Here is a 27,560-nt window from a genome sequence, read left to right as displayed (position 1 = left end):
TGGAATTCATCTTACCCATCATAATACAGGGCTTAAAGTATCTCCGGCGAGTGTCGTTGGATTGCGATAAAAAAAAAATGTTGATGCGGGATGTTGTCAGGTTCGAGCCGCCAAATGAGGAACACTAGTCGATCAGGTGTGGGGTGTCGCTGCATTCTGAACAACTAACAACTAACCCTAACCCTCAAACTCGGATATTACTGCTTCCAAAATAAATGGCTGCTGCACATATTTTAGCGCTCAAAAAACTGTGAAAATATGCCAAACTTATTTTTCTCCTCCGAGTTGTAACAAGTTTCGCTTCCGCAGCATTCAGACCGGCTGTTTTTCATCAAAGGCACTGTTGAAGATGATGGAGAGTTAAGTTTGTGAAGCCAGGAGAAGATGTTCAACAACAGACAAAAGAACTTAAAATAAGTGGATAGAAGAGAACGGCAGAGACGGCAAGCCTTCTGGTTATTTATTTCCTATTTTGTATTTAGAATCAGAATAAACTAGTTTACTAATACACTGTAACTGTTAACAAAAAGTTTTGTATAAATTGTCCTTTACTGGATTAAATGGTTGCTAATCGAATAATTCCTCAAATTAATTATCGTGACTGAATTTCACTTTTATCGTTATCAGCTTTAATTTCTAAAAAAATTTTTTCTTAAATTACTTTTTCTTTCTTTCCTAATGCAGCTCCTTGTGTTGTCTCCATAGTCCGATTGGTCAGATAGAGCAAACACCACCCCTTTTATGTGAACAGGAACAAATCTAGATGGAGAACTCTGAGTTCACTTAGTGAGTTGATAACTGGCTTCATGAGACTGCTGATCGGGATCGTAGATGTCTGGGAGTGAAGCTGGATAACGAAAAGAGATCCTGGACATGTTAATCCAGTTCTGTGACTCAGGATCCTCTGGACCAAGTCGGTCTGTTCATGCAGCTCAAATGCATGATGATAAATGTTGACTTTTATAGATGATAAAAAACTAACTTCAGTTCAAACATTAAACACAGGACTAAAAGCGCAGACTTCTTGTTTCTCTTTCAACTGATTAGTCGGAGGATTTTTCCAAGCAGCCCCATCACCTGCAGATGTTTCACAGTCTGGGCAGGTCTGAGCAGGTCTGGACCAGGCTCAAAAATATGTTGGCAACAGGAAGAGGAGATTTAGCTTATAAATGAATTCAACAAACTGGTGTAAAATAAGCACGAGAATATTAAACTCCCAGAAATCATAGCTTTACACACAACATGAAATCTATCCTGTCACTCACCTGTCCACCCAGTCATCAGGAAGTCCACTCATCCATCTTCTCCTCTGATCTGTTTCTGGAGCCAATCCCAGCTCACTCTGGTTGAGGGGCCGGGTCAGCATGGACAAGTCTCCAGTCCATCACAGAGGCACCAATGAACCCAAACAGAATGTCTTTGGAGGCCCCAGGCTGGGAACCGAACACAGGACCGTTAGAGAGAACCACTGTGACACTGTGCTGATCCAATCAGGAAATTTGTTCTTTTACAATTTTTTAATTTAGAAACACTTTATTTATTCAGAGTTTTTCCATCATGCACATTACCATTTCATATTCACATCAGACTTCAGGGTGTTACCTCCAAGGTTGTAGTGCTGAATTATATCAAGGCAGCACACAGGAAGTTGAGTTAATAGGAAGTGACATCACACACAGGGAGGAGGAGGGGGGTATACAAATCAGATACACCTGAGCTGAGAAGGAGGAGGACATTCAAACAAAGGAGAACATAGGGTGCTGAAGCAGAAACAGTGTGAGGAGTGAGACAAGGAGAGGACCGAAAAACAAATCTGAGTGAACTGGAAGAGGCTTCCCCGTCTGGCTGCTAAATTCACATTCTCCCTCCCTTTCTAAGTCCCCTCGTGCACCCATCTCAAAACTCCCCCCCTCTGTCTTCCATTACTTCCAGACACTCTGATGAACTGAACCTCAAAGACCGATTGACTTATTGGACGAAAATCAACTTTCATTGCGTGATCTTAATTTGGTCATGAATGTGATCTTGATTTAAATTGTTTGATATATATTTGTTTTGAATTTGACTTCTCTGAGAAGTTTGGTTCTAATTGTTAATTGTTTGACTTATAGAAAAGCTTATCCCTGAACCGATTTCTGCACGGTATTAATTTTCTAGGGAGGCGTTTATTGTTTGTCTTCTTACCTCTCCAACGCATATAAATTTATATAAACATAACATTTAAATATTGTGTGACTTCTGTCTGGCGCGCGGTATGTCTTCATACAAGCATAACAATGCTGATATGAATGACGTAATTGATGACGTGTCATCCTTGCATCGATTTGATCACCTGGGACTCTTAATGTGTGAATCAGCAGGAAACACTTTGATTGTGAAACACAGAAGCCAATTCTCAGCAGGATTTCATAAGTTTGTTCTGCCCTTTACTTCCTGCTCATTAACCCTTTAAACACAGTACAGCTGCAGACCTCAGCCTCACGTCTGTCCACGTCTGTTGACGTCTGAGAGAATCTTTTTTTTTCCTCGTTTCAGACGAGGAGACGAAGGCTGTGATTTTCTTCAGCAGCAGCTCGATGAGGAAACACCTCGAGGTTTGTTTGGAGTTCCTGCTGACGCACCAAGCTTCCAGGATTTCTACAAGACACTAGACAAACGACAGTCAACAAACAGCGACGCTCTGCACTGAAACTCATTAAAATAAATCTGTCAGGAAAAAAAGGCTAATAAATAAAAGTACAAAGAACTGAAAACACACCAACTTCTCTTTAATCCAGATCATCTATTGGTTTAAGACTGCGGACGCATAACAGTCCTGCAGTCTGCAGATGGAGGTGTGAGGTCACGTGATTAATCGACAGCAGGTACGGTCCCTGCAGTTCTCGTTTCCTTCCGTTGCTTCGTTGCACAACAAGTTTCTGAAGCTTCGACACTTCGGGAATTATCGGTGACTCGTGCTGAGTCGTGACGCTCAAACCGGTTCATGGAAAATCCCGCTGCGGAGCGTCCAGATAAAAAGTCGAACCTGCAAATGGAAGCTGAAGAAGATCCGAGCGGAGACACACCGACACGGAGACATGGACACCCGGACAGGTAAGACCGAGTCCAGAGAGCAGACTGGACCTGAGCTCGGGCTCTGAGAATCAACAGTCAGCGCTGATGGAGGCTCTTATTTTGGAAGCACCAGTTCACTAACATCCTGTCGGCTTCCTGTGAAGAGAGATCAGTCACATTTGATTGTTACTGATCACTTTTAGTTGCTGATGCTTTTCTGATCATTACTTAGACTTCAATAATTTTTCTTTTATTGTGGTGATTCATGATGTGACTTCCTGCTGACCTTCTCTTTTTTCCCTCCAGCCATCGTTTTGCTGCACTGTTTCCTGTTTGCAGTTTTGGTCCAATCAGCTCCTGTCGGCCCAGGGTCAGACCCACCCCCCGCCTTTGGGGAGGCGGCTGAACGTGCTAAGGTCCTGCTAGAGAAAATCCTGAAGGACCTGCCGGCTGTGCATGCCATCACTGTCAACGCTGAGGTAATGCCTCATCTGATTGTCTGTCTCAGCCGGGCCCCCCGGCTCTCCTTCATGTGTCAGCAATGTCTGTCTGTGCTCCTCAGGGTTTGACCTTCGACCCCTCAGCTCACACCACAAACCTGCAGATGATGGTGAGATCACTGGGAATTCCCGCCAGCCCCGTCATCAAGCCACTGTCGGAGCGCTTCACCCTGGTCAGTGCTGCTTTGTGTCCTCGGGTGGGTTCTGGATGTGGATCTGGGTTCTTTGGAGCCCAGAGGAAGGCCCCACATCCTGGAGCTGGATCTCGCTTTTTTTATTTGTTAGTTTTTTTTTTTTGTTTGGTTTTTTTTTTCTGGATCTATGTGCACACAGATTCTGTCCTGACTTTGAAAACAAAGACAGCAGTGGACAACAAATGGAAACACATTTTCTAGCTTCAGTGAAAACGACATAAAATACATTAGATTCCTGCAGTGCTCATTATGGTGTCCTGATTAATGTAAGACGTGTAGATAAATAGTAAATGATGAGCTGCTACACACACTCTGATGATCAGGGTTAACCATCCCCTCCGACAGCTTCACTCACTCAGAGGCCATTTTTTGTATCACTGCATCAGCTGTAACCTGTGATATTTCCGTGCGAGCCGAAGCCCCTCCCTCCTTGAGCCTCACTCTTGAATCTAAAGGCGGTTTGGTCAAATATTTAGCCACGCTGCAGTTAACCCTAAACCTGACTCATTAGAGCTCAACATTCAGTCTGAAATTGAACTACCGACAACCAACTCGGCTCACATTTCCCCAAAATCCTCTCTGTCTGTTCCCTCGACCTCTACCCTTCGTTAGCCCCTTCAGAAGACTCGGTTTCCGGTCCCAGGGTGTCCTCTGGGTCCTTTAGGGAGTTTGTCTTAACTGGATGTTGTCCATGCATGTGACATTGTGATGTCATGTGATATAATGTGTGCGTCCTCTTGTAGGACATGTGCGTCAGTCGTATGATGGCAGGCTGTCGGTTGTACCAAGAGCTGCTGGGAGTTTTATCTAAGAGGCTGAGCGGACTGCAGGACCTGCGTGTTGACCTCAGAGACCTGCTGACACACATCACCAAGGTAACACAAATCTGATGACATCACAGCTCAGGGCAAAGGGCGCAGTTGCTTCATACACGTCTGTCTGTGTTTCAGATGAAGGAGGTGGCCCGACTTGGTGGCGACAGCTCGGATCAGGACCCTGACCTGGATCTTCTGCTCTCCTGTCTCCATGGCAACTATGACGTCCAGGTGGCGGTCCACCTGACATTGACTCAACTTCGTTCCTTCTGCCACGATCTGATCCGCAGCCTGAGAGCCATCAGCCGTGCTGCAGGTATGCACTAAGCCCCGCCCACCAGAGGAACGCCACAGTGCTGCATTTGGGGTAATGTGGGAGAAATCTGGATGATTTTGACAGAAATAGTGAGAGGTGAGCAAACCTGGACCAGAACCAGCAGGTTTTAAACTGGTCGACCTGCTTGCAGCTGCCTATTTACTGATGAGTGGTTACTTGCTGCAGTGGAGGCTGACGACGTCAGCAGCGATCGGTTGGCTCAGCACTCTGATGTCATATTTCCAACAGTTTGGGACAAATTTCAGACAAAGCTATTGATTCAGGTTCAGAAGAAAAATTACTGTGTGAAGTAGCTTTTATTTTGAAGGAGATAAAGGAAGTGCATCATATTTGTCACAAACTGAGTTTTTCAGCAGATGGTCTTTGAATTTCTCCCGCTCATATTTATCAATACTTCAGATCAGACCTTGGAGCGGTGACCTCGGTTAGAACATCTGCATTTTATTTATTCTTATTTATTACTGATATTTATTCTGTATTTATGACCTATTTGTTGCTTTGGGGTTTGTTTGAATTATTTTGTTTCTCTGGTGCATTTTGTAAAAGCTGCGGTTTGTGACCTCGCCAAGTCGCACAATATTGATTTGATATATTTTCAAAGTCAGATCAATGGTCAAAAGGAGAGAGAGGGAGGAATTGACATTTGAACAACAGTGATGTCAGATGTTCAGTTTTGAAACTGAAACAGGAAGTAAACCCTGTGGGTGAGCATAAACAGGAAGTAAACCCTGTGGGTGAGCATAAACAGGAAGTAAACTCTGTAAACAAACAGGAAGTAAACCCTGTGGGTGAACAGATTTTATGTATTTGTTTGTTTGTTGCTTGATGTTGTTGATGTTTTTGATGTGCGTCTCAATAAAATATGGTTCTCACAGTATTACTGTCAGTTTTTTTCTGTTTTTCATCATGGCTTTATCACCATGGTTACATCTAGGTGTGCGTGCAAAAGACAGGAGCTATGTCTCAGATGAGAAGTTACTTCCTGGTCCTACATATCCCATGAGTCATCGCCTGTTCCTCAATAGAGAGGATCAGCCTGATAATGTCAGTCAGGAAAGCCAGGGTTACTAGGCAACAGACGCCTCACGGGCTGTCTGGTGATGCGTTCAGGGGCCTCCTGAAAGGTTGGTTGATCTGAATTGAGTCACCTGCTTCAGACTGTATGAGATGAGCAGCACATGAACGCACCATCAGGAGAGCGTCTGAGGTGCAGGGGATTGTGGGATACCTGGGACAGGACGTTTAAATTAAGGTGTCATTAAAAAAACTGGATCCTCATGAGGACAAATGAGTTCATCTGTTTATGCTTTATTTACTTTTTAGTCTCATTATTCATTGTTCATTTAATATTTTCCCCCCGCCCCCCGATGGTCCTGCACCCCCCCCGGAGGTCTTCAGTTCCAGCGCTGCTCGTGGTCTTTCCTTCGTTGCTTGTCTTTCTGTTTCTCCAGCTTGTCCAGAGCTTTTCTCTCCTTCTCTGCTGCAGTGTTGATTTCTTTGATGCGCCGCTTTAGCGCGCTGCGATCAGATGAACTGAGAACGCCCAGACTCTGCAGAGGACAAGATGAAAGGTCAACACAGGTGCAATCAGTCACTGTTCATTCTGACCTTTGACCTGACCCCTCCTCTAACTCCTCCCTGTTTGAAGAGAACTATGTACTTGCTGGTTTAAGGAAGTTCTCTGCTGGTTCTGGTTGATCTGGTTACTTGGACCTTGAGTAGAAAAGTGTTGGATTTAAACTAAAGACTTCTCTGGTCCGAGCAGAGTCTTCCTCATCCTCACCTTCATCCTGCTGCCATCCATCTGCAGCAGCTGCTGCCCATCCACATCTCTCGCTCTGAATTCTGGGACGTATTGCTCCATGTTGAGTCCTCGGAGCCACTGACAGACCTGCTGAGTTGTCCAGGAGGACACCACACAGGATGGCTCGTCATTGGGCTGGGGGGGGAGTACAATACACAATCATCTTCATCTTCACATATTCCAGCAGTTACTGATGATGAAGCTCTTCATCCTCCTTTCAGCTGTGTGTGAGTGTGTGTTACCTCATCAGAGGACTGGGACAAGGTGTGGTATGGATGTGAAGATCTGGAGGAGTCCACAGGAGGAGAGGAGGAGGAGGAAGTGTGAGGAGGAGAGAACTCCTCACTGAGAACTGACTCCTGCAGGACGGCGGGACAGAGGAACCAAACATGATGTGAGTCATCTGACAAGACTCATCAAACCAACAGTGTCTTACTTCCTGTTTTTGCTTGTTACTTCCTGTTTGTATTGCTTCCTTTCTGTGGTCATTTCTCTGTTGGTCTGTTGAGTCTTTGAAATTTGAGGAAAGATGAAAATCAGAACTGAACAAAAACAACGTAAACACACATTACAGGCTATAGAAGTGGAAAGTCACCATCCATTCCTGTGCGATCATGTGACTATCTTTTTGTGTGTGTGCATGTGATTGGTTGTTGAGAAGATGAGAAGTCTCCACCCCTCTCAGTTGAGGGTGGAGCACAGTGATCGGGAAGAGTTTGAACCTGAGAGTGAGACTTGCGGGGTCTTGGGGAGCCCAGTGGGGGGGCCTTGGGGGAGCAGGGAGGAGTCCCAGAGGATGACAGTGACCCCCTTCCCTCGGAGAACCAGGAGAAGGGGACAAAGGATCCAGAGGAGCGAGAAGGACTCTCAGATGGTTCTCTGATGATGGGGGACAAAGTCAGAACAGGGACCTGAAATGTGGAACTTTGCCAAAGAGGTGTGGAGACTCACCTGCTGCCGACGGACAGCCTGTTGGATTTCTCCTTTCTCACCCGGATGTAGGAACGCCGCAGAGTCACCCTGGCACATACGCATCATCAATGGCATCAGCAAAACCACCAAGTTTGTTGTGGTTACGACATTACCCAGCCAATCACCTGCTGAGGGTCTACTCATCTGTTTTGTAATTTGTCTGTTGGCCATCCTGTCTTTTTTAAACCAGTAGACCGAGGGAGACGGTGTATCTAAGCATTTACTGAACTGATAAATCAGGGAGGAGGAGGGACATTTTCCAGACTTTTTGAATCCAAACTCATCATGTGTGTGTGTCTGTCTCACCCCAGGTCCAGGAAGCGTCTCTTTGTTTTCTTGTCAAAGACGACTGTTGGACTGCTGGGATCAGCTGGACTGGTGTCCTGACAGGTATCAGATACTAACACTATGACACGCACGCGCACACACACACACACACACACCAGATGTAGAAATGTGTTGAATAGTGTACTTCAGTTGTGTAGTCAGGTGTGTGTACCTTCACTGTCTGGTCTCCTGTTCCTCCTCATGTAGACAGGTGAACCATCGGAGGAGGGACAGGATTTGGATGGCGAGCTGCTGGGCGTCACCAGGGCTTCCTGAGACGTCGCATTGGTCAGCTGGTGGTACCGCCCCCTTGGGGGAGCAGCCAATGAGGCTCCTCCATCCTCTGGAGAGCGACGCACCTGAAAATCAAAGTGAGGCTGCTTTTCTCTCGTGGTTTCATGATGTCCTCTCATTTCATTTCCCACTGATTGGTCTCACCAGCGATGTGTCAAAGGAGAAGGCAGGGCTTCGAGCCGACAACAGTGAATCTGGAGAGGGGGAGGAGCCTCGCATGGCCAGGTGAAGAGGTGAGCGGGCGGAGTGCAGTGGGCTGTCCTGATAACACACACATATTAATACACACATAAACTTCAGGTTGGCATGTTAATATTTCCTCTGGCCATATGATGTCAGACGTTATCATGTGATCATTAATGACCTTCCTGTCTAGGATGTCGTCTCCTTCCGTCGAGCTCACACTGTCACGGTAACGGGACCTGGAGGGGCGGTGCCTCCGGGATTTGACAGACAGCTGGGCTCGGCCTTTCTGAATGCTGTTGTCGAGCAGCTCAGTCTCTGGGATCGCCTCGTTCAGGTCTGAAACAGGAAATAAAAAATTCTGTCTTCCCTGTGTTCAGCTATGACTGCGTGAACGAACCCACCAACCAACAGATGAAAGCATGAATTAAGAAATGGATGAATAACTGAAGGAGTGATGATGCTTCTATTTATTTCTGCTGATGCTACATAATGAGCTCCTCTTCCTCCTCTCACCATCAAACCCATCAAATATTTAACATGCCGACCAAAGACACACACACACTTTAACCTGTTATGATACTTTAATGATTGGTCAATTAAGACAACAAAATTAGTGGCAGAGTGACTGTTCACTTCCTGTCTGACTCTGACATGAGCTGGGGAACCAAAAAGGTGGGGGGGATTCTAGGGGCCCAGAGAGGCCCCTAATAAAATTTTAATTTATATAAATTATAAATTGTAAAGATTCGTTTCATGGGGCCCAAAATCCTGAGCAGTGCCTTTAAACATGATGAACATAATTTGGCTTAACAGTGTTAACGTGTGTGTGTGCCTGTCAGTCTGCTTGTGTGTTGACTTACCAAACACACTGTCCGTGTCGTCCGGGTTGGCAGACATTGCTCAGCAGTTGCTGTTCATACACAAAGACACACAATGACAACAACATTCAATGAGTCAGATTATAGTGACACAGAAGGGTCAAAAACATAAACACCCTGAGGAACCATTGATACTGTGATGCTTTTGCCATGGAAAAAACACGCAGAGATAAACTTTTATTTGTCTGAAGGAGTCACAACTTTTTATGAAATTGATGCCATTTTCTTCTTGCAGCTAAAAGTTTAATTGTTTCAGTGTGTGTTCATAGTCTGTGACTATCACCAGCCCCCACACCCCACCGGTAAATTGTTTGTTGATCTTTATTTAGGGAATTGACCATTGTCACATGGGAGGGCATGAGTCCAAGTGCCCCCCCATCAGGATTATGGCAGTCCGGAGAATTTGTGTTGGTTCCCAGAAATAAGGGAGTCCAGACAGCAGAAAGTGTCCCAACAGAAGAAGACAGACATTTGGCCCATTTTGTTTGGACACACCAGTCAGACCTACATGTGGGCTTTAACCAAATATATCATGAGACCATCACTGGGGTTAGGGTTAGAGTGGGGTTAGGGGCCCGACAGGTGGGGCGGAGGCTTTTCACCTGATGACAGGAGACCTGCAGCAAAGATCGGGGTCAAATCCAGGATAACGCGGGAAGTGCACTAACAAATAAACCACCTGCGCTGCCATCAAGAGATGTAGTGAGATCTGCTCCCAGAATTCTGCTATTCTTCCTCCTCCTTTTGTGTTGTGTTTGTTATATGTGATGGCTCTTTTGTGTGACAGTGATAGACTGATGTGTATTGAACAGATTGACACACACTAAAGGAACAAATACACAAACGGGTGGGGGGGATGGCGCTGCCCCGCCTCCAGGAAACAGATGGAGCCTGTGGATGTCCTGTTCCGGACTGGGGGTGGGCCCAACCACAGACGCACAACAGAAGCACAGTTTTTATATTGTCTACTATTTGTTGCATGTGTGATGCCTTGTGTTACGGGTGTTGCTGCGTCGTGTGGTTTCATGTCTTATGTTGTGTTGTTGGGTTGTGTTCCTATACCTAATCTCTGACCTTGTTATGTTGTATATGCTTTCGAGTTGTGTGTCAGCTTCATGTTATGTCCTGTGATTTGTGAAACATTTTTGTGTCACGGTTATTTGGTTGTATGCACGTTATATTGTGAATTAATGCCCTTTAGCGTTGTTTGATGCAGTGTTGTGTAGTGTTAGAGTCATGATGTGTTGTGTGTTACACTTGCCCAGTCTTTGTGCGATACCATATTTTTTCTTGTGTTTAACCTTAACACACACCGAGGCACAGACATGCAAACACACACACACACAAGCTCTCCATCAAGAAAATGCAGCGTCAGACTGAGAGAGGAGGAAGAGGAGGAGAAGAATGAAGAGGAGGAAGAGGAGGAGGAGGAGGATGTTGTTTGACAGGAGAAGATGGAGAATGAAGATGAGGGTGAGCTCAGTGATGACAGAGATGGGGGGGCAGATAAACTCACCTTTCTCTCTCTCCCTCTCTGGTTGTCATGGCAGGTCTGTCCTGATCCCGATCCTGCTCCCAGAGTTCCACGGGGCTCAGGCTTAGCGGTCCGGGCTGTGGCAGAAGGATTGTGGGCTCTGTAGTCCCTGCTCCGGGTCTCAGCTCATCTCCACACCGTCAGGAGGATGAGTCGGCAGGAGGGGGAGGGATGCTGGGTCACCGCTACTCAGCAGAACAGAGCAGCCTTCAGGAGGGTGGGGGCAGCACCAAGGACAGCTGAGAGGGGGAGGAGGAGTTGGCAGACCGGATAGAGCAGAGAGGGGGAGGAATGGAGACATGACATCATGTCAAATGTATTTCTTCTATATGTGACATAATGATATAATAGAATGAAAGAAGAATAACAAATAACATTCTGAGAGTATAATAACAAGAACAACTCAGAGAAATTTAATGAGCATTTATTTTGTGATAACACATGCAAACCTGTAGAATCTGTATTGAGAGGAGAAGGTGAACCTGACCTGCTCTGTTATTTATCTTGATTGGGTGGTCCAGTCTGTCAGTCACACAGTAGTCCCGCCCCTAACTCCTCCCCCCCTTGCTCTGTTTCCCTCTAAATGGAGCATCATATAAAAAATGAACATCATGTTGTATTTCAGACTGAGACCATAAACTCATCAGGAAAAGTTTTACTGAGGAGGAGGAGGGACATTTTCCCATAGACTTCAACACAGTCTGACTTATGACTACAGACAGTGGAGCCGCCGGCTGGTCCAGGACATCAGAGACACTGAGACACATCTACAGTCTGATCTGTATTCCTGTAAAACACACACTCAGCAGGTGATCACACACAGATTAAAGATTCAAGGTCATGTGTGGACATGTGATCAAAGCTTTGATATACAGCAACAAACTATTCAGTGTGACAATAAACAACACACAAGCAACTACACACTGGTTTGGGCTGGTTTGTGTGTGATTGACAGACAAATCCACCCAATCAGGAGAGCGAACGCAGCAGGTCGGACTGATTTGTTGTGTGTGACTAAAGCACAGACAGGTGCCTGTACAAACACTGAAGAACTCAGCTGTGGGACAGATAGTCTGATCTCTGGTCTATAACTCCAGTCCTGGTCCCTGTCCTGGTTACCTGGGTTTGGGTTGAAGGGCTTTAAAAAGTGCAATTAAATCTATAGAGCAGGCACCTTGCATAACAAAGAGCCAGCAGAGGGTGCTGCTGTGTTGCATCTGTCAGACAGGATGTGTCCTCAATGGGGGGAGCAAGCTGGGACAAGCAGGTCAGGGAGGGGTTGAGCCAGAGAGAGAGAGACAGGAACCTGTTTCTGTGATTTGGACTCGCCCATTCAGGACGAGCAGAGTAAAAAACACAAAAAGCAGGATGGCAGGATCAGATTCTACTGCAGGTAAAACACCTTAAATGGGCCAAGTCTCGCCGTCTCGTGTGTTTGTTGTTGTTTTGTTTTGCTGGTTTGAACTTGTTTAATTTTCAAACTTATTTACCTGAAAAACCCGAAAGAAAGCAAATCTTCACTGTGTTTGTAAAAACCTATGTTATGGGGACCTGAAAGTCTCCATAACAGGGACAACTAATTATGGTGTGAAACTTTGAGCTTTACCTTAGTGTGTGTATGTGTGTGTGTGTGTATGCGTGTATGTGTGTGGTTGGAATGTGTCACAGGGTGTGTTTAGTTCAGGGACTATGTCCTACTTACACACAATAAACTGAGTCTTTGCCCTGAAATAGCCAGATTACGATGAGCCTGTTGAACGCTTTTTGTGAAAATGATAAAGGTATCTTTGATCTTTCAGATGCTTCAGAAGCAGGTTTTCACTGTACATGTTGTGTTTCATCAGTGTGTTGTATTAAATTTCAAGATAAATGCTGAAAATTGAATACAGTTTTAAAAATGTTCTGGAAACGAAACGAGAAGATTTTAACATGATATATTTGTCATTACAAAAAAGAGAATGAGAAATGAGACATAGTGTGATGAAAAAGGTTGCTGCGTGACTGAATAAGTTGTAAGTTTCTCAAACATCATGGCAGCTACATGCGAAGTGGTGAATCTTTATGTTTGATTCATTCTGGATATATTTACTGTTGAATTTATTCATCATTATTATTGTGGCACCCTATTGTAGTTGGGAGAGCATGTTCCCATAAATAGTAGAAGAAAATAAGTATTCTGTTCTATTGTATCTATTACTACAATAGATACTATATAGTATCTATTATATTTTAATATTAGGCTTTAGTTAAGGGGCAGCTCTGCGGTATAGCAGTCAGCACTGCTGGGTCATAGAATTAAGGTTGTGAGTTTGATTCGTGTTGAATTTGTGTGTTCTGCCCGATTCTGTGTCAGTTTCCTCCAACAGTCCAAAGGCAGACACACCTACATTGATCGGTTGTTGGTCTCTGTCTGTCTCTGTGATGGACTACAGACCTGTCCAGGGTGAGAAAGAGAAAGATTTTGATAAATAACAAACCTAAACTAAGACTGGCCAGGTCATAAGGTTTTGAAGAGGTTTTGGAGGTCCACTATGGGAACTGTGAGTCCCGTTGCTATGGTAACAATAGATTGCTCAGCAGTGGAAATAGCTGACCTTAACGGTTTGATGCGTAACAGTTGACAGCCAATCAGGAAGCCGGATTTCTGTATTTGTGGTGTAAATATTGAAACACACAATGTGTCGCCTGTGGGAGCAGTCAACTCAGTGTGTTGTTTCTGTGTGTGTGTGTGTGTGCATATACTGTTACAACACTGTTGAATTTGAGCATATCTACAGACTCAAATCCTGATTGGCTGATGGATTCATGACGTCATGTGATGCAGCGTCTCTGGGAGCAGAAACATTTGTTAGAGATGTTCCTTTTAGTTTTTCACCTCTCCTGATTGGTTGATGGACATGTGTTACTTGTGTGTATGAGTGTGCGTGTTACATACCTGCCCAGCGGTGTGGGTGTGGCTCAGAGACAGAGACAAACAGAGTGAGGGGGGGTTTACATTCCAGCACCTGTTCAGGTGAGTCAGAGCAAAACTCTTAAAGGGCCAATGTTCCACTGGGATCAAGTGAAGTTTATTTACTTCAGGAACTTAAAGTTCCTGTCTTTGTTACCATGGCAACCATGACACCCAGGTATGGGTGGACTACAGATCCATGTCCATGTTCCTACTTAAAGACAACAGACACTTAAGATGAGACTTTCAGACCAGAACTTTAGACCTTGAGTTCTTCAACTCCACCATGAACACGTTGACTGCAGGCACACCATTGTTCCTCTACAAAGACAGGAAGCACACACACACATTATGTGATGTCACTGATGGGTGGGGTCTACACAGCCAGATGGGCGGGGTTTATGGCAGACAGGAAGAGAACTCTCTTCCCTTTATAAACAGAAAAGGCCAGAGAGCGGCCTCCTGCTATTGTTCTGTGTGTGTGTGTGTTGGTACTCCTGTACTCTGTCTCATGAGTTATGAGTTTCTCATAAGGTGGGAAATGATGGAGGAGGTTGAAGTGATAGAGGGGGAGTTGGTGGGGCTGGTGCTAAAAGATTTTTGTGGGGCACAATTTACTTTGGCATATATAGGGGTGTAACGGTACACAGAAGACATGGTTCAATACGGCCTTTGTAAATTTAGTTTAGTTTCCTTCGTATTGTTTGTGTCCGTCACTTACTGCTCAGCTAAAAAAGACCAGAAAATGAACTGTCAAATCACGTTAGAGAGAAAAAAACCACACACACTAATCGCTGATTCGCTGCTGATGTTTCTTTGGCGTTTACCGGACACACGCAGCAGCGCTCCATGAAGAATCAAATTCAAACCAATTAAAAGAGAGCCTCAGGTCACATGCTTATCAAATGTTCGAGGGCTTACACTGGATTCTGTTTTACTGGCAACCTTCACTTCAGGAAGTGAATAAACCATTTTAGAACCAAATAAATATTTAAACAACAATATAATTACTATTGACAGTCACCCACAGACTGAAATAACACCATGTTTTAATAATTATTTACATCTTACAGCATGTTTGTTTTTTCTTTTGATTTTCATCTCTTGATTTGATTGGGGGGGGCGCCCTAGCACCCTCCACTGACCAGCTACCACTGGTCTTGACAAGTGGAGTGACAGATTTTATGTTACATCTGACATTATTCTGCTTTCTCGCTGCCATGGTAACACTATATTCCACAGTTTTTTTGTTGAATGTGATTTGGATTTTCTTCTTTAAAGGGAGTTGATGATCAGTTGGGACCTTTGACCCCTCACATCCTGTGTCACCAGTATATATACGTGTGTGGGCAGGGCCTGAAGAGCCCAGGGCTGTCACCATGGCGACTACATCCTCCATTATTGGCAGAGGTGAGTTCATGTGTTATTCTTACAAACTAAATTATTGTCAATCTTTCAGCTCTGTCAGAAATGCTATAACTAATGCATTAACTGTAGTAACAGTTTTAGCTGTAGCAGTGATGTCATCAGTAACAGTAGAAGTGCTAGTGTTAGCTGTAGCATAACAAAGGCAGTCGTACCATCAGAGTAAGGGTCAGCATTTGTTCTCATAATTAACACTTTTATCTGAACCTGGTCTTTCAGGTCTAGGTTTGGTCCTGGTGGAGTTTGAGTACGAGTACCATGGCCGGGATGGGTTTCTGGTTTCCATCAAACCCAATGAACGTTACATCCTGCTGGCTAAGACCAATGACCACTGGTGGCAGGTCCGGAGTGACTCCAGCTCCAAGCCCTTTTACATCCCTGCCAAATATGTCAAGGAGCTGCCAGCGGACTTCCCCTCACCTCTGGATTTCACTGATCCACCTGAATCTGAACCAGTGCTGGTCCCTGTGGCTATGCCAGTCCCTGTTCCTGTGCCCGTTCCCGTGCCAAAGACTCTAGAAGAGTCTAGCGGTACAAGAACCAAACCAGGTGATGAGGTGACAATCCGACTCAGACCTGATGCCACCACACGGCATCGCAAGACTGAGAGCCGCTTGTCAACCTTTGGTGTCCCACTGGACTTCCATGATCTGTCACTTCCAATGGTGACAACTCCAAGGCATCCTGTCAACCCTGCAGCTGAGACTGGGACCACAGCAACCAGCAGGAATGCAAACATGGCCAATGGTGCCCCCAGTAAAAACCAGGCCCACCTGCCAGGGCCCCTGGAGGACCACAGGGACTCTGGGAACCTTCATGTTCCCGGTTTCAGTCCAGCTGATCCCCTCCTTACATCATGGTCCCAGACCCACCCCATTCCTGTGGAGACACCAGTGGTCCCTGAAGTTCCCCCCAACAACGACATCCACAGTATGTCCTCACTGTCTACAGGTTGTCATGACGACCAGGAGTCATCAATAGAGTTGGAAGAGGAGGAGATGAGTGAGGAGGAGGAGAAGGAGGAGATGGAGGAATCATTGAAGGAGGAAAATTCAAACCACATTTACGAGTCCATATCGGACCTGAACCTGGACCTGGAGACTCTAGCTGGGGAAAGAGTCAGTCCTGGATTACCACCTGAACCTGCTCCTGCACCGCCCTCCACAGAGGTAAGACACCTGAGGCCTGATCTGATGTCTGAAGTCCAGTTTAACTGTGGCTGAGTGGCAGTAAACTCAGCAGAGGTGGCTCCTCAATTCTGACGAGGAGAAGATGTTCTGGGGTCAAACTGCTTTGAAAAGTAAAAGCCCTCTGCAGTTTGTCGTTTCCTGCCATGAAGCAGAAAAAGCTATTTCCTCTCACGAGAGCTGAAACCGTTGACATTTGACCTCTTACTTGTTCAACTGGCTCTCATTTGTTTGATTTTCAGGCTGATGTTATTTGATTTTATTGCTGTTATATTGATTTTCCTTTCATTATTTTATTTATTATGACCCGACATAAACCAATCAGATGGCTATAAAATGAAACAGTCCATAAATTATTCAATTAAAATATAGATGATCAGGACAACAAATCAAAAGCATGGAAAACACTATGAAATTAGAAGATGAGTAACACTTGAAGGTCGAGTTGTCCCGTGTTTGAAGCTTCTGCCCCTTCTGAAGCTTTTAGGACCTTCCTGCCCCCCAGGTGGATCTCCATGATCCCCAGGAGCGCCTGTGTGCAGCTGAAAGGAACACATGGGGCCGTAACACTTAAATCATTTTACTCATCTGTTGTTCATCTGTTATTTAACTTATTTATTTATTGTGAATGTTGTAATCTAGTTCAACCGTCTCAGAGCTGGGGGGGGGGGTCCTGATGTCAGCAGGATGTGTTCAGGATCAAACAGGAAGCAGCGAGTGGTTGATGTTGCAGCGACGCTTGCAGGAAGAGACAGGAAACACAGTAACCTGACACTTGTGTGTCTGTGTGAGACAGGTCTGACTGGTTTCTGACAGTCTCATGTATCACTTCTGTGTGTAAACTGTAAAAAGCTTTTGGTTTATGTTTGTTTAGCTTCAGAGACTGAACAACAACAATGAGTCACATGACCAGGAACAGATTCTGACTTTACCTTAATGAGCTGTCTTCAGGGGCCGTCAGGGGCCCCCGGAGCAGGTTATGTCTGTGGTTGTATCCCTCCACCCGCTGGCCACATAATATTATATAAATAAACTTTGATCAGCTGATGTAACAACAGGATTTATCTAACACACACATATATGGTCACAATTAAACTCCGGTTGAACACTGCCTTAAAGTTAAACATTTTGTTGAGAAAGTATTTCGGATTGTTTCAGTGTTTATGAGCAGTTTGTAGAATGTTTCCTGAACAACCAGCAGCTCCCTAAGGACCTGATGATATCTGACAGTCTGTCTGTGTGTGTGTGTTGAGTTTGTAAGTCGTTGAAAATGTTCCAGGACAAAATGTCATAAAATTTCTTGAGGAAGCTTCTTGAAATTCAGGAGAGGCTTTAGGACCCAATGAGGAAGTTCTAGTCCATAAATATTTTCCTTGAAGTGTTTTCTTATCCACACAAATGTAAACCTCTTTGGGGAGAGGCAGGTATATAAAAGGGTCCTTGCAAAGGTCCCGGGTTAGGAAAAAGGTTTTTATCATCAGATACTCTCCATGTCTGAACGGTGCAGATGGGCTGGGCCAATTTTCATGTGGGCGGGGCTGTAGAACTGAGCTGTAGTCTGACAACAACTTCCAGTTCCAGTCGAGAAGACAGAGACAAAGACTTGTTAGCTGAGTTAGATTCTGGAAAGACTGAAAACACTGAAGCAATCTGGGTAAGTCTGAACAAACTTTTGATTGCTGAAGCTCCTCATGCCTCTGTTATCAGGGTTAGACCAGATCCTGGTTTGTACCTGTCTCAGCTGACTGGAGACCTGCAGGTTAATGTGAAGTGATGCATTAAGGTGGAGTTTAACCTCTGACCTCTGACTAACTGTCAGTTAAACATTTAAAGAGACACCTGATCCTGAACCAGGTCTGTCAGTGTCACGGTGACTATGGCTGTCAGGATCAGGATCAGGTGAGTTTCATTGCAAGGTAACATATTCACACATCTTTCTTTTCAACTTTTCTTGTCGTCTTTTAATTTGTAAGTAAAGTGTGTTAATAACTGCCACACACACTCGGAAACTGTGTGTGTGTGTGTGTGGGGGGATCTGTTCTCAGCGACAAAGATCCAAAAACTTGCCGTGGTGTTGTGATGTCACAGATTTGTTTCACTAAACCAGGTTTTAATGACGTCACAGCCAGTTGAGCACTGTTGTTTAGTGTGTGTGTGTTTATAAAACATAGGTGGAGCACTTCCTGACGGATGGCAGCCCACTCCACCCCGACTAAGATCATTAGGAGATTCAGAGAAAAGAGAAAAAAACTGAACTGAAATTTTTTTTTAACAAAACTCACTGATCAAATCACAGCACAGAACATCTTCTGATTATTGACATCACATCTCTCTCTCTCTCTCTGTAGGCCCAATCCCCACTCAGCCCTAATTCGCCCATTTACGCTAACGTCTCCTCTCTGAAGAAAACAGCCCCTCTTCCTCCTCTTGACTCTGCTCCATCATCTGCAGGCCTCACTCCTTTGTCTTCAGTCTCGTCCTCCAGCATGATAAGCCCCGCCTCCCCCCTCAGTCCGCTGGACGAGTGGCAGGTAGGGTGACCTCTGACCTCTGCTCCTGTTTCAGCTGATCCTGGATGTGGAGAATTTAGTTTGACTCCCCTGTATCATTAAAGTTTAATTAGCTGGAATCTGATCAGTTTGTTGAGTAAAGATCGGATGAACAGCTGACTGTCGTTGGCTTTTCAGAGACATTTCAGACTTAATAATGTTGGTGGGAGGGAAAATGTTCTTGATTCTGGTTTTTCTGACATAAATGAGTGCGAGGCTGAGTCTGGACCTGATAAATGTGAAGCATCTGAACGCTCCGTCTGTCTGTGCAGGTTCACACTGACCAGGACAGTGGGAAGGTGTTTTATTACCACCCTGTTACTGGACAGACCAGCTGGGCCGACCCCCGCAGCCCCCAGGCCCCCCCCCCTGGACTCAGCACCCCGCCCAAAGGGAGGAAAGGGGGACAGCAAACCCCCCCCTCACCCCTTCTCTCCCCTGCTTCCTCTCAGGTACGTGTTAAAGGGTTCAGAGCTCAGGGACATCACAGTCACATGATGCTTCACATGAAATAAAGTCCAAATGTCCTCACACCCACAGCTGAGCCTCTGGGACACCAGATGTCCCAAAACCAACAGGGAACCAAAGTCTCAGAGTAATGAGGGAGAGCAGCTGTTAGCTAACAGTTAGCTAACTGTTGGACCTACATGAGGAGACACTGTGTTGAATTTACAGAGAAGCTGATTTCATATTGAACTGACTGTCTGACACCAAACGGAAAATTTTACTTCAATTGAAGAGGAGAGTTAGTGGACCAGAGAAGATCTGAGCCCATAAACACACAGAAAGTGTTTCCTCCTTCATCAGCTGGTCTTGGGGCTGTTAGGATTTCAGAAATAGACTGATCTGGATCAGTCCGACTCTCTGACTCCTTCTGTGTGTTTAGCTCTCCAATCTCATCCTCCATCTTTGATAGTGACGTCTAGAGTCGCGTCTTCACATCGGACGCTCCTATTAGCTCTGGTGGGTGATGTCACAGCCAATCAGACTCTCTGGATCAGTCCTGTATGTTTCTGAGTGAATGGGCAGAACTGCTGGGATAATCATTCATTTCAAATAACGATGAATTACCCCCCCAGGACTCCAATGGGTGGGAGCAGCTGGTGGATGAAGTCTCAGGCAGATTTTATTACTACAACCCAAGGACACAAGCAACGGCCTGGACTGCCCCCGAGGTGCCCTCCTCCCCTTCAGCATCCACAGCCAGCAGAAAACATGGCAGCAGTGGTGGCGGTGGCAGCCCGGTACGATTGTGAGGCAGATGAATACAGTGTGAGCTGTTAGTCGTCAGAGAAGGTCATGTGACTAAGCACCATGTTAAAATGGTGGATTTTGTTGTGTGTTGCAGCCCCCCCTGCCAGAGGAAGACTACCCTGCAGAGAGAGACACCGTCTTCATGGTACTGAACACATTCACGTCATTGTTCATTAGACTTTCAGAGTCTAACTATGTCTGTCCTTGTTTTCCCAGAATCCTCAGCAGCCCATGGGTTTGATTCCCAGAGCTCAGTTGGACCCGAAGCTCCAGGAGGTAACTGATTGCCCAACACATCTGTTTGTGAGCCTGTCCATCTGACCGTGTGTCTGTCATGAATCCATGAATCATTTCCTCTTGTAGTCTCCGCATTCGCCCCAGAAAATGATGGGAAACGGAGTTTGTGAAGAGAGCGGGACTCAGCAGGGCCCGAGCTGGAGAAACAGTCTGGAGGGAGAAGTTAGTCAAACTCAGAACTTTTTAATGAAAAGAGGAAACATCTTCATGACTTGATTTTGGGTTCTCCTCTGTGTTTCAGACAGTTAGTCCTGGTCACAGGAGAATTGTCTCTGAATCGTCCAACAGAAGACAGTCCCCCGACAGTCCACAGGTAGACCCATCAGTCCCCTACACCTGTCCCCCATCTGTCCCACACCTGTCCCATATCAGCCCCACATTTGTCCCACCTCAGCCCCACACCTGTCCCACATCTGTCCCACATCTGTCCCACCTCAGCTCCACACCTGTCCCCCATCTGTCCCACACCTGTCCCATATCAGCCCCACATCTGTCCCACCTCAGTCCCACACCTGTCCCACATCTGTCCCACATCTGTCCCACCTCAGCCCCACACCTGTCCCACATCAGCTCCACACCTGTCCCCCATCTGTCCCACACCTGTCCCATATCAGCCCCACATTTGTCCCACCTCAGCCCCACACCTGTCCCACATCTGTCCCACCTCAGCACCACACCTGTCCCACATTTGTCCCACACCTGTCCCACCTCAGCCACACACCTGTTTCACTGCTGGATTCAGATCCACTGCTACGTCAATTTGTTCATTCATTAATGCCTTATATCATCCTGTTCTCCCTCATCAAGTTCTCTGATAGGCTCATACTGAAGAGGAATCTGTCCAATCGGAGCACAGACTCCCACCAGCTCCATGTAGGTCTTGGGCATTGACTAGCAGCGGAAGTTGCTCGTGTTTGTTGGCTTATCTGTGTGGAATGCAGGTTTCCATGGTCATAGTGTAACACCTGCTGTGGTTGATATGGAAACCTGACTCTACTAACTTTCGTCCTCACTGATGAAGAATCAAACTAACATTTTGTTTCAGATCTGAAAGCTGATGGGGTTTTCTGAAGGGACACACATTGGGGGGTGATGACAGATCTCAAATGTCCTCATGTGGCTCCAATGACAAGGACAAAACCGCCCCTCTGTTGGTACTCTGACAAAAAAAAAAAAAAAAAAAAAAACTGGACCTCATAGCCCTATCAGGACACATGAGAGAAGCTTCTTTAGATCCTTCAAGTTCACAAACCTTCTGGGGATTTGGGGGATTTGAGGGCACAGTTTCCCAAAGATCCATGATGACAATTATAGGTAGTAGATCCATGGGTCAAATGTACACAGACACACACACACACACACACACACACAGTTACTCAGAGCTGTCTATGTCCACAGTGCCACCTGCTGGAGAAAGCTGGAATCATCAATAAAACCAAAGTTGCTGATAACGGGAAGAAGATCAGGTGAGAAACATCTTCTGTGACTCCACCAAATTTGGTCTGATGTGTGTTAACTGTGTGTGTCGTCATGGACAGGAAGAACTGGTGTCAGTCCTGGACCGTCCTCCACGGGGGGATCCTCACCTTCCACAAAGACCCAAAATCTGCTCCATCTGGGAACACTGTAAGAACCAGCTGCTGTTGGTCCAATGACATTTAACCCTTACCAACAACACACAACCAGGAACTACACAAAGCCACCCAAACACAACTTGTACAGTCTAACCACTCAGACATCATGTCAATGCGCCTGTTGTCGCTGTGACGTCATAAGTGACACTGATCCAGGAGGACGATGATGACTTCCTGTTTTTCAGATTAAAGCGTCACAGATTGTTCCAGAGTACACGGTGGACCTGAGAGGGTCCTCAGTGGGCTGGGCCTCCAAAGACAAGTCCTCCAAGAAGCACGTTCTCGAGGTACGGACCTGTTACCATGGTAACATTATGTTCTATAAGCACCATTCTGGTAACAGACACACACTGTTCCCACCACCTCTTGCTTGTCACCTCATTGTTTCCATGGTTACTGCTGTTAGCACTGTGCTGAAACAGGGATATTGTGTAGTGATGTCATGTGGCAGCATCATTCTGTGTATATGTGTGTTGTCCACATAGCTGAAGACTCGTCAGGGCTGTGAGTACCTGATGCAGTACGACACAGAGAGCATCATCAGTGACTGGCTCAAAGTGATACAGGACACTATCAGACAACTGGTGAGGCACACACACACACACATACAGAGAAACACACAAAGACACACGAAAACACCCTATCTGTGCATGTCTTTCAGGATCAGGATCATCTGTCAGAGGACGATGATGAGGTGTCTTCAGACAAAGAGGACAAAGACAGGAAGAGGACATGTAAGTCTTCACACCTCTTTGGACCAAGTCACATGGTCTGAGCTGCTGAGGTCACAGGGAAATGCTGCTGATCAATCATGATCATCAACCAATCATTGGTAGTTAAAGCATTAACAACTGAAGAGACCTGGGCCTGGACCTGGAGTGACACAGACTTCCTGTCTGTGAGGGAAACAAATAGTCAGATTTGTAGTGGTTGATAAAATCATCACTGAGACACAAATAATTCACATGAAGAGCTAAAAACTTCACAATAAAGGCCTATGAATTTGGATCTGACCTGACCTGACCTGACCCTTTTCATAGACAGCAGAAACATCTGAAATGAAAATACCATATTTTGCAAATCAAATCATTTTGCATAATCATTATAAGGTGCAATATCAATGAACGGATCTATATCCATACAGAAGGTGCATGATAAAATGTATAAAGCGAAGCACAGTTCGTACCGGTATTACAAAATGTGGCGGAGGTAAGCGTACTGTGTACTGTTCTCTGATTGGTTTATCGTTGCCAGTGATAGCAAACACCTGAAGTTAGTGTGACATTGGGACAACGTTGTATCCTAACATTTGATTATAATTGGATTATAATATGGATTTGAAAATTGGGTTTAGGTTAAAAACCTAACGTTGACTTGATGTCTAATTATAGTGAGGTAACACTGACTAAATGTTGGATGATGTTGGTTGCTTGCCAGCAGTACATAATTAGTGATCTAACGTTGTATGACGTTGCAACCCATATCCAACCAAGGACCAACATTAACACAATGTTCCTGTGTCAGCTGGGAATGCTCTAACAATCTGTCAAGCGGCGCGGCTTTATGGCTTACCAAAGTCGGACTAAACAATTTTGACAGATTTTTCAGCGCAGTGTACCACATAAAATTGGTTCGAGGTCAGTAAGCACAAGAATTCATACATAGGTGTGCCTTATAATGCGAAAAATATGGTAGGTCAAAAGGACTCTGACTTTCTGTGGCCCTGTAACCTCACACCTTCTTCTTCTTCCATTTCAGCAACCAGGAGCTCGTCAGGGGCCGAGTCAGAGCAGAGACGAGTTCGGACCAAACTGAGACGTTTCCTGCAGCGCAGGCCGACACTGCAGAGTGTTAAAGAGAAGGGATACATCAGAGGTAACACAGAGGGCCTGATCAAAGCCCCTGTGACATGTCACTGATGACATCACAACCAGGAAACTGTTGGAAACAACAGAATCAAACTGAGGCTGGTTTCTCTGTTGCCTAGACAATGTCTTTGGCTGTCACCTGGACACACTGTGTCACCGCGAAAACACAACCATCCCCAAGTTTGTGGAGAAATGTATCAGAGCAGTGGAGAGGAGAGGTACACACACAGAGATACACACAGAGGCACACAAACCCAAACAAACAAATAGCTGATGATGTTTCTTGATCTGGATCCATATGAACCAGGTCTGGACATTGATGGGATCTACAGAGTGAGCGGGAACCTGGCTGTGATCCAGAGGCTGCGACACAAAGCTGATCATGGTAACAACCCAGCAGGTCCAGGTCCAAGTCCTGGTCCTCATCCAAAGTCCAGTCCAGGTTCAGGTGTTAGCTGTTACTCTTACATCTAATCAGCTGAACCTGAGCTAAACTGAAGCTCATTTCATGTTCGGGATCTTTTTTTTTTTTGTAATTCGTTCAAACTTTCTAGTTCAACATCTTGGACAATGATTCAAGAATGAGCTCAAAATGAAGCATGAACCTAAAATGTCATGACATGCAGATGATGTCCTGCTGGATTTGGGTTCATTATTGAATCTGTGCAGAGGAGCAGTTGGACCTGGAGGACGGACAGTGGGAGGAGATCCACGTCATCACCGGAGCCCTGAAGCTTTTCCTGCGTGAACTTCCTGAACCGCTATTTCCCTTCAGCTGCTTTGAGAAATTCATCGCTGCTATCCGTTAGTGCACAAAGACACGTATACTACACACAACCTAAAGTTTGTAGAACAAGCTTGTTTTTTATATATTGTGTTAATCTATTCAGAGGAAGAACAGTCTAAAATCACTCAAAGACCAATTGGACAAACTGATCGATCCTCTCAGAGAAACATTCTTTTTTTTTTTTTATGTCCAATGTCCTCATCTCCAGACTCATCTGATTCTGTCTGATTAGTTTAGACTCTGTTCTCTAAAATCAGAAAACAAGAACTAACTAAAAACACTCTGAATGTTGGAGCTGGAGAATGAGAATGGATGATAAACATACAGAAGTCAAGAGAGTCAGACTGATCCAGATCTGATCAGTTTACCACTGAAGTCAGTTTCAGATTGGACCGATCAGCTGATTCTGTTTAAGGAGGAAACAGAGCAGCTGATGGAGGAGGAGACTCTTCCTGTGGACTGGAGACGGTTAAAAAGAAATTAAAAGATACAATAGACATTATGACCTGATGCTGATTAGATTTAGATCAGAATGTACAAAACTTTTTGAGGAATAGAACCAGATTCAGTCCAGTTTGATGGACTCTGTGTTTTCTTGTTTTTAAAATTACTCAACTCTATTGTTTCTATGCAGAAGTCCCGGACTACAGCCTAAGAGTCTCCTACATGAAAGACCTGGTTCGAACTCTGCCCCTGCCAAACCACGACACAATGGAGCTCCTGTTTAAACACCTGCTCAGGTAAATTCAAAAACAGACTGTACAATCTGGTCCAGGTCCTGCACCCAGAACTAGTTTTATTGCACTTATTAATCAGGGCCGAGAAGAAGTCAGAGTATCACCTCAACAACACAGACCTGTTGATCTGAACCAGGGTTCTGGGGACAGTTCTGCTCTGACACCATCATTCTAGTCCTTTGTGTCCAGGTCAACTCTTTGGTCTTTGTGAGGTTGACCTTGTGATGATGATGAAAAAATGTCAGGACACACCCTCTTCCTCTCTTTCTCCAGGGTGATCGAGCACAAGGACTCTAACAGGATGTCAGTTCAGAGCATCGCCATCGTGTTTGGGCCCACGTTGCTCCGCCCCCAGACTGAGTCAGCCAACATGACGATCCATATGGTTTTCCAGAGCCAGATAGTGGAACTAATGCTCAACCAGTTCCAGACCATTTTCTCCCAGAGTTAAGAGTAACTTTCTAATGCTCCACCAGAACCTTTGAAAACCCTGGAACTTCTTGGAAGCATGCGGAAACCCCTGGGAGGTCCTGGAGCACCAAGAGATGCCAAATCTCTTCCAAATAGTCCCATATAACCCCATCCTCATAGCCAAGATAACAGAGCTTTGGAGTTGGAAACTGCTCACTACATGGTAGCCTTGAAAACCCAAACAGAACCTGGACTGGTTTATAAAACACTGGAACCCAAACGTCTCTGAAGAGCTTATTCAACATAACTCACAACATGAGTAACACACCTTCACACCAAGGACAGGTCTGATACCGTGGGTTAACCATCCATTGACTCCAGGACCAGACACCTTTTGTTTTTACTGTCTTGATTTGTGGCCTATGGTTGTCAAAAGTCTTGCTGCTCAACATTTTCAGATTTACATTCAAAATTACTTTCATGTTAATGATATTTTACCTCTCATCATAATGACAGCCACAATGAGCCACAAGGAGCCACCTGCCCTTCCACTTCATTACTCCTATCAGAACTATTTTGCTCATAGCTATCGTTAGCATTAACAGCTGTTTACTCATCAGTCTAGAAGAAAGTTTGTGTTCAGCATCAAACTTAATCATTTTATCAGACAACGTCTGTCTCCAGGGGTGAAAACAACCACCGTTTTGCTTCTACTTCAGTCATTTCCACTGAAGTTAGCATGCTACCCAACTAGCTGTGGTTAGGGGTTGCCAACTCCCTGAAAGATAAATAAGGGACACCTATTTGGCAGGGTTGGCCAACCTGGTTGCCTTCACCCCTCTTGGCTGGGGAGGGGTGAAGGCATATTTTACACACTATTTTTGATCCTCATGGACATATGGAACAAAGCGCAACCCTTTTAAGCTCAATATGGGACATGTATTTTTGTTTCTAAATACGGGATGATTCAATTTTTCAAGGGATGGTCGGCAACCCTAGGTGGTCCATCTGGTACTTTCTGGTTTTGTTGTTGGGTTCAGTGGGTGTTGAACAGTCTGATCAGATGAATGATGAATGATAACTTGTCTTGGTCAGTAAACAGCTGCTCGTTTTCAGGCTGAGGACTCAAACTGACTTCAGACTTATTGATCTGGTTCAAACGCTTGGACCGTATTAGCTGCTGCAAACTGGATATCTCTCATCAGGTCCCCTTTAGAAAGTTCAGGGGTGTCAGAGTATTTTCCGCCAGTTGGTGCAAACGCACCTACAAGGTTTTAGTGAAAAGGACAAGTGTTTCTTTTTGGGGTAAAATTTAAGGAACGTTTGTACAGCTGTCATGTTGACATCTAAGGATGGTCATCTGAACAAAGCTCCATGTTTTATAGTATTGAGCTTCCATGTATTACAGACAGAACAAAGTTTGGAATATTAACAGATTCAACTGTACATAAGAGGGTATTTTAATGACTTTTAATTCAAATAAAGCAGATCTGTAGGAAAATGTTTCTTGTATGATACAAACTAAAGTTTATCAAAACACTTACATGGCTCCTGTCAGCTGCTCCT

General features: G+C 45.1%; 3 protein-coding genes and 1 long non-coding RNA gene across 4 annotated transcripts; 3 read left to right on the top strand and 1 right to left on the bottom strand.

Annotated features, from left to right (window-relative positions):
* The first annotated feature begins 2,461 nt into the window (after positions 1-2,461).
* csf3b (colony stimulating factor 3 (granulocyte) b) lies at positions 2,462-5,777 on the top strand. The gene is made up of 5 exons (XM_029508867.1): positions 2,462-3,093; positions 3,361-3,533; positions 3,617-3,727; positions 4,492-4,623; positions 4,699-5,777. The coding sequence occupies exons 1-5, from the start codon at positions 3,078-3,080 to the stop codon at positions 4,888-4,890; spliced, it is 624 nt and encodes a 207-aa protein (XP_029364727.1). The 5' UTR covers positions 2,462-3,077; the 3' UTR covers positions 4,891-5,777.
* Positions 5,778-6,294: 517 nt separating this feature from the next.
* On the bottom strand, positions 6,295-11,025 carry samd14 (sterile alpha motif domain containing 14). The gene is made up of 11 exons (XM_029507594.1): positions 10,878-11,025; positions 9,344-9,393; positions 8,662-8,819; positions 8,442-8,558; positions 8,176-8,362; positions 7,983-8,082; positions 7,656-7,724; positions 7,427-7,583; positions 6,947-7,063; positions 6,684-6,839; positions 6,295-6,450 (listed from the first exon to the last, which is right to left on the bottom strand). Exons 2-11 carry the CDS (start codon positions 9,378-9,380, stop codon positions 6,295-6,297), a joined length of 1,254 nt encoding a protein of 417 aa, XP_029363454.1. The 5' UTR covers positions 9,381-9,393; positions 10,878-11,025.
* LOC115046990 (uncharacterized) lies at positions 7,448-9,457 on the top strand. Its single transcript, XR_003840993.1, has 3 exons — positions 7,448-8,066; positions 8,211-8,530; positions 8,674-9,457. It is a non-coding gene; the product is annotated as an uncharacterized LOC115046990 (long non-coding RNA).
* Positions 11,026-11,550: 525 nt separating the features above from the next.
* On the top strand, positions 11,551-27,499 carry LOC115046987 (rho GTPase-activating protein 12-like). The gene is made up of 22 exons (XM_029507593.1): positions 11,551-12,288; positions 15,127-15,255; positions 15,490-16,439; positions 18,806-18,988; positions 19,279-19,458; positions 20,086-20,250; positions 20,355-20,405; positions 20,477-20,536; positions 20,624-20,719; positions 20,799-20,870; positions 21,365-21,430; positions 21,956-22,023; positions 22,096-22,183; positions 22,377-22,478; positions 22,677-22,775; positions 22,853-22,925; positions 23,950-24,066; positions 24,179-24,277; positions 24,367-24,444; positions 24,729-24,863; positions 25,481-25,586; positions 25,857-27,499. The coding sequence occupies exons 2-22, from the start codon at positions 15,225-15,227 to the stop codon at positions 26,032-26,034; spliced, it is 2,997 nt and encodes a 998-aa protein (XP_029363453.1). The 5' UTR covers positions 11,551-12,288; positions 15,127-15,224; the 3' UTR covers positions 26,035-27,499.
* Positions 27,500-27,560: the final 61 nt, after the last annotated feature.

The sequence above is a fragment of the Echeneis naucrates genome, chromosome 8, assembly GCF_900963305.1.
Source record: "Echeneis naucrates chromosome 8, fEcheNa1.1, whole genome shotgun sequence".
In the NCBI taxonomy this organism is placed as follows: domain Eukaryota; kingdom Metazoa; phylum Chordata; class Actinopteri; order Carangiformes; family Echeneidae; genus Echeneis; species Echeneis naucrates.
Note: the sequence above shows the minus strand (reverse complement) of the source record. Positions and strands in the feature narration are given on the sequence as shown.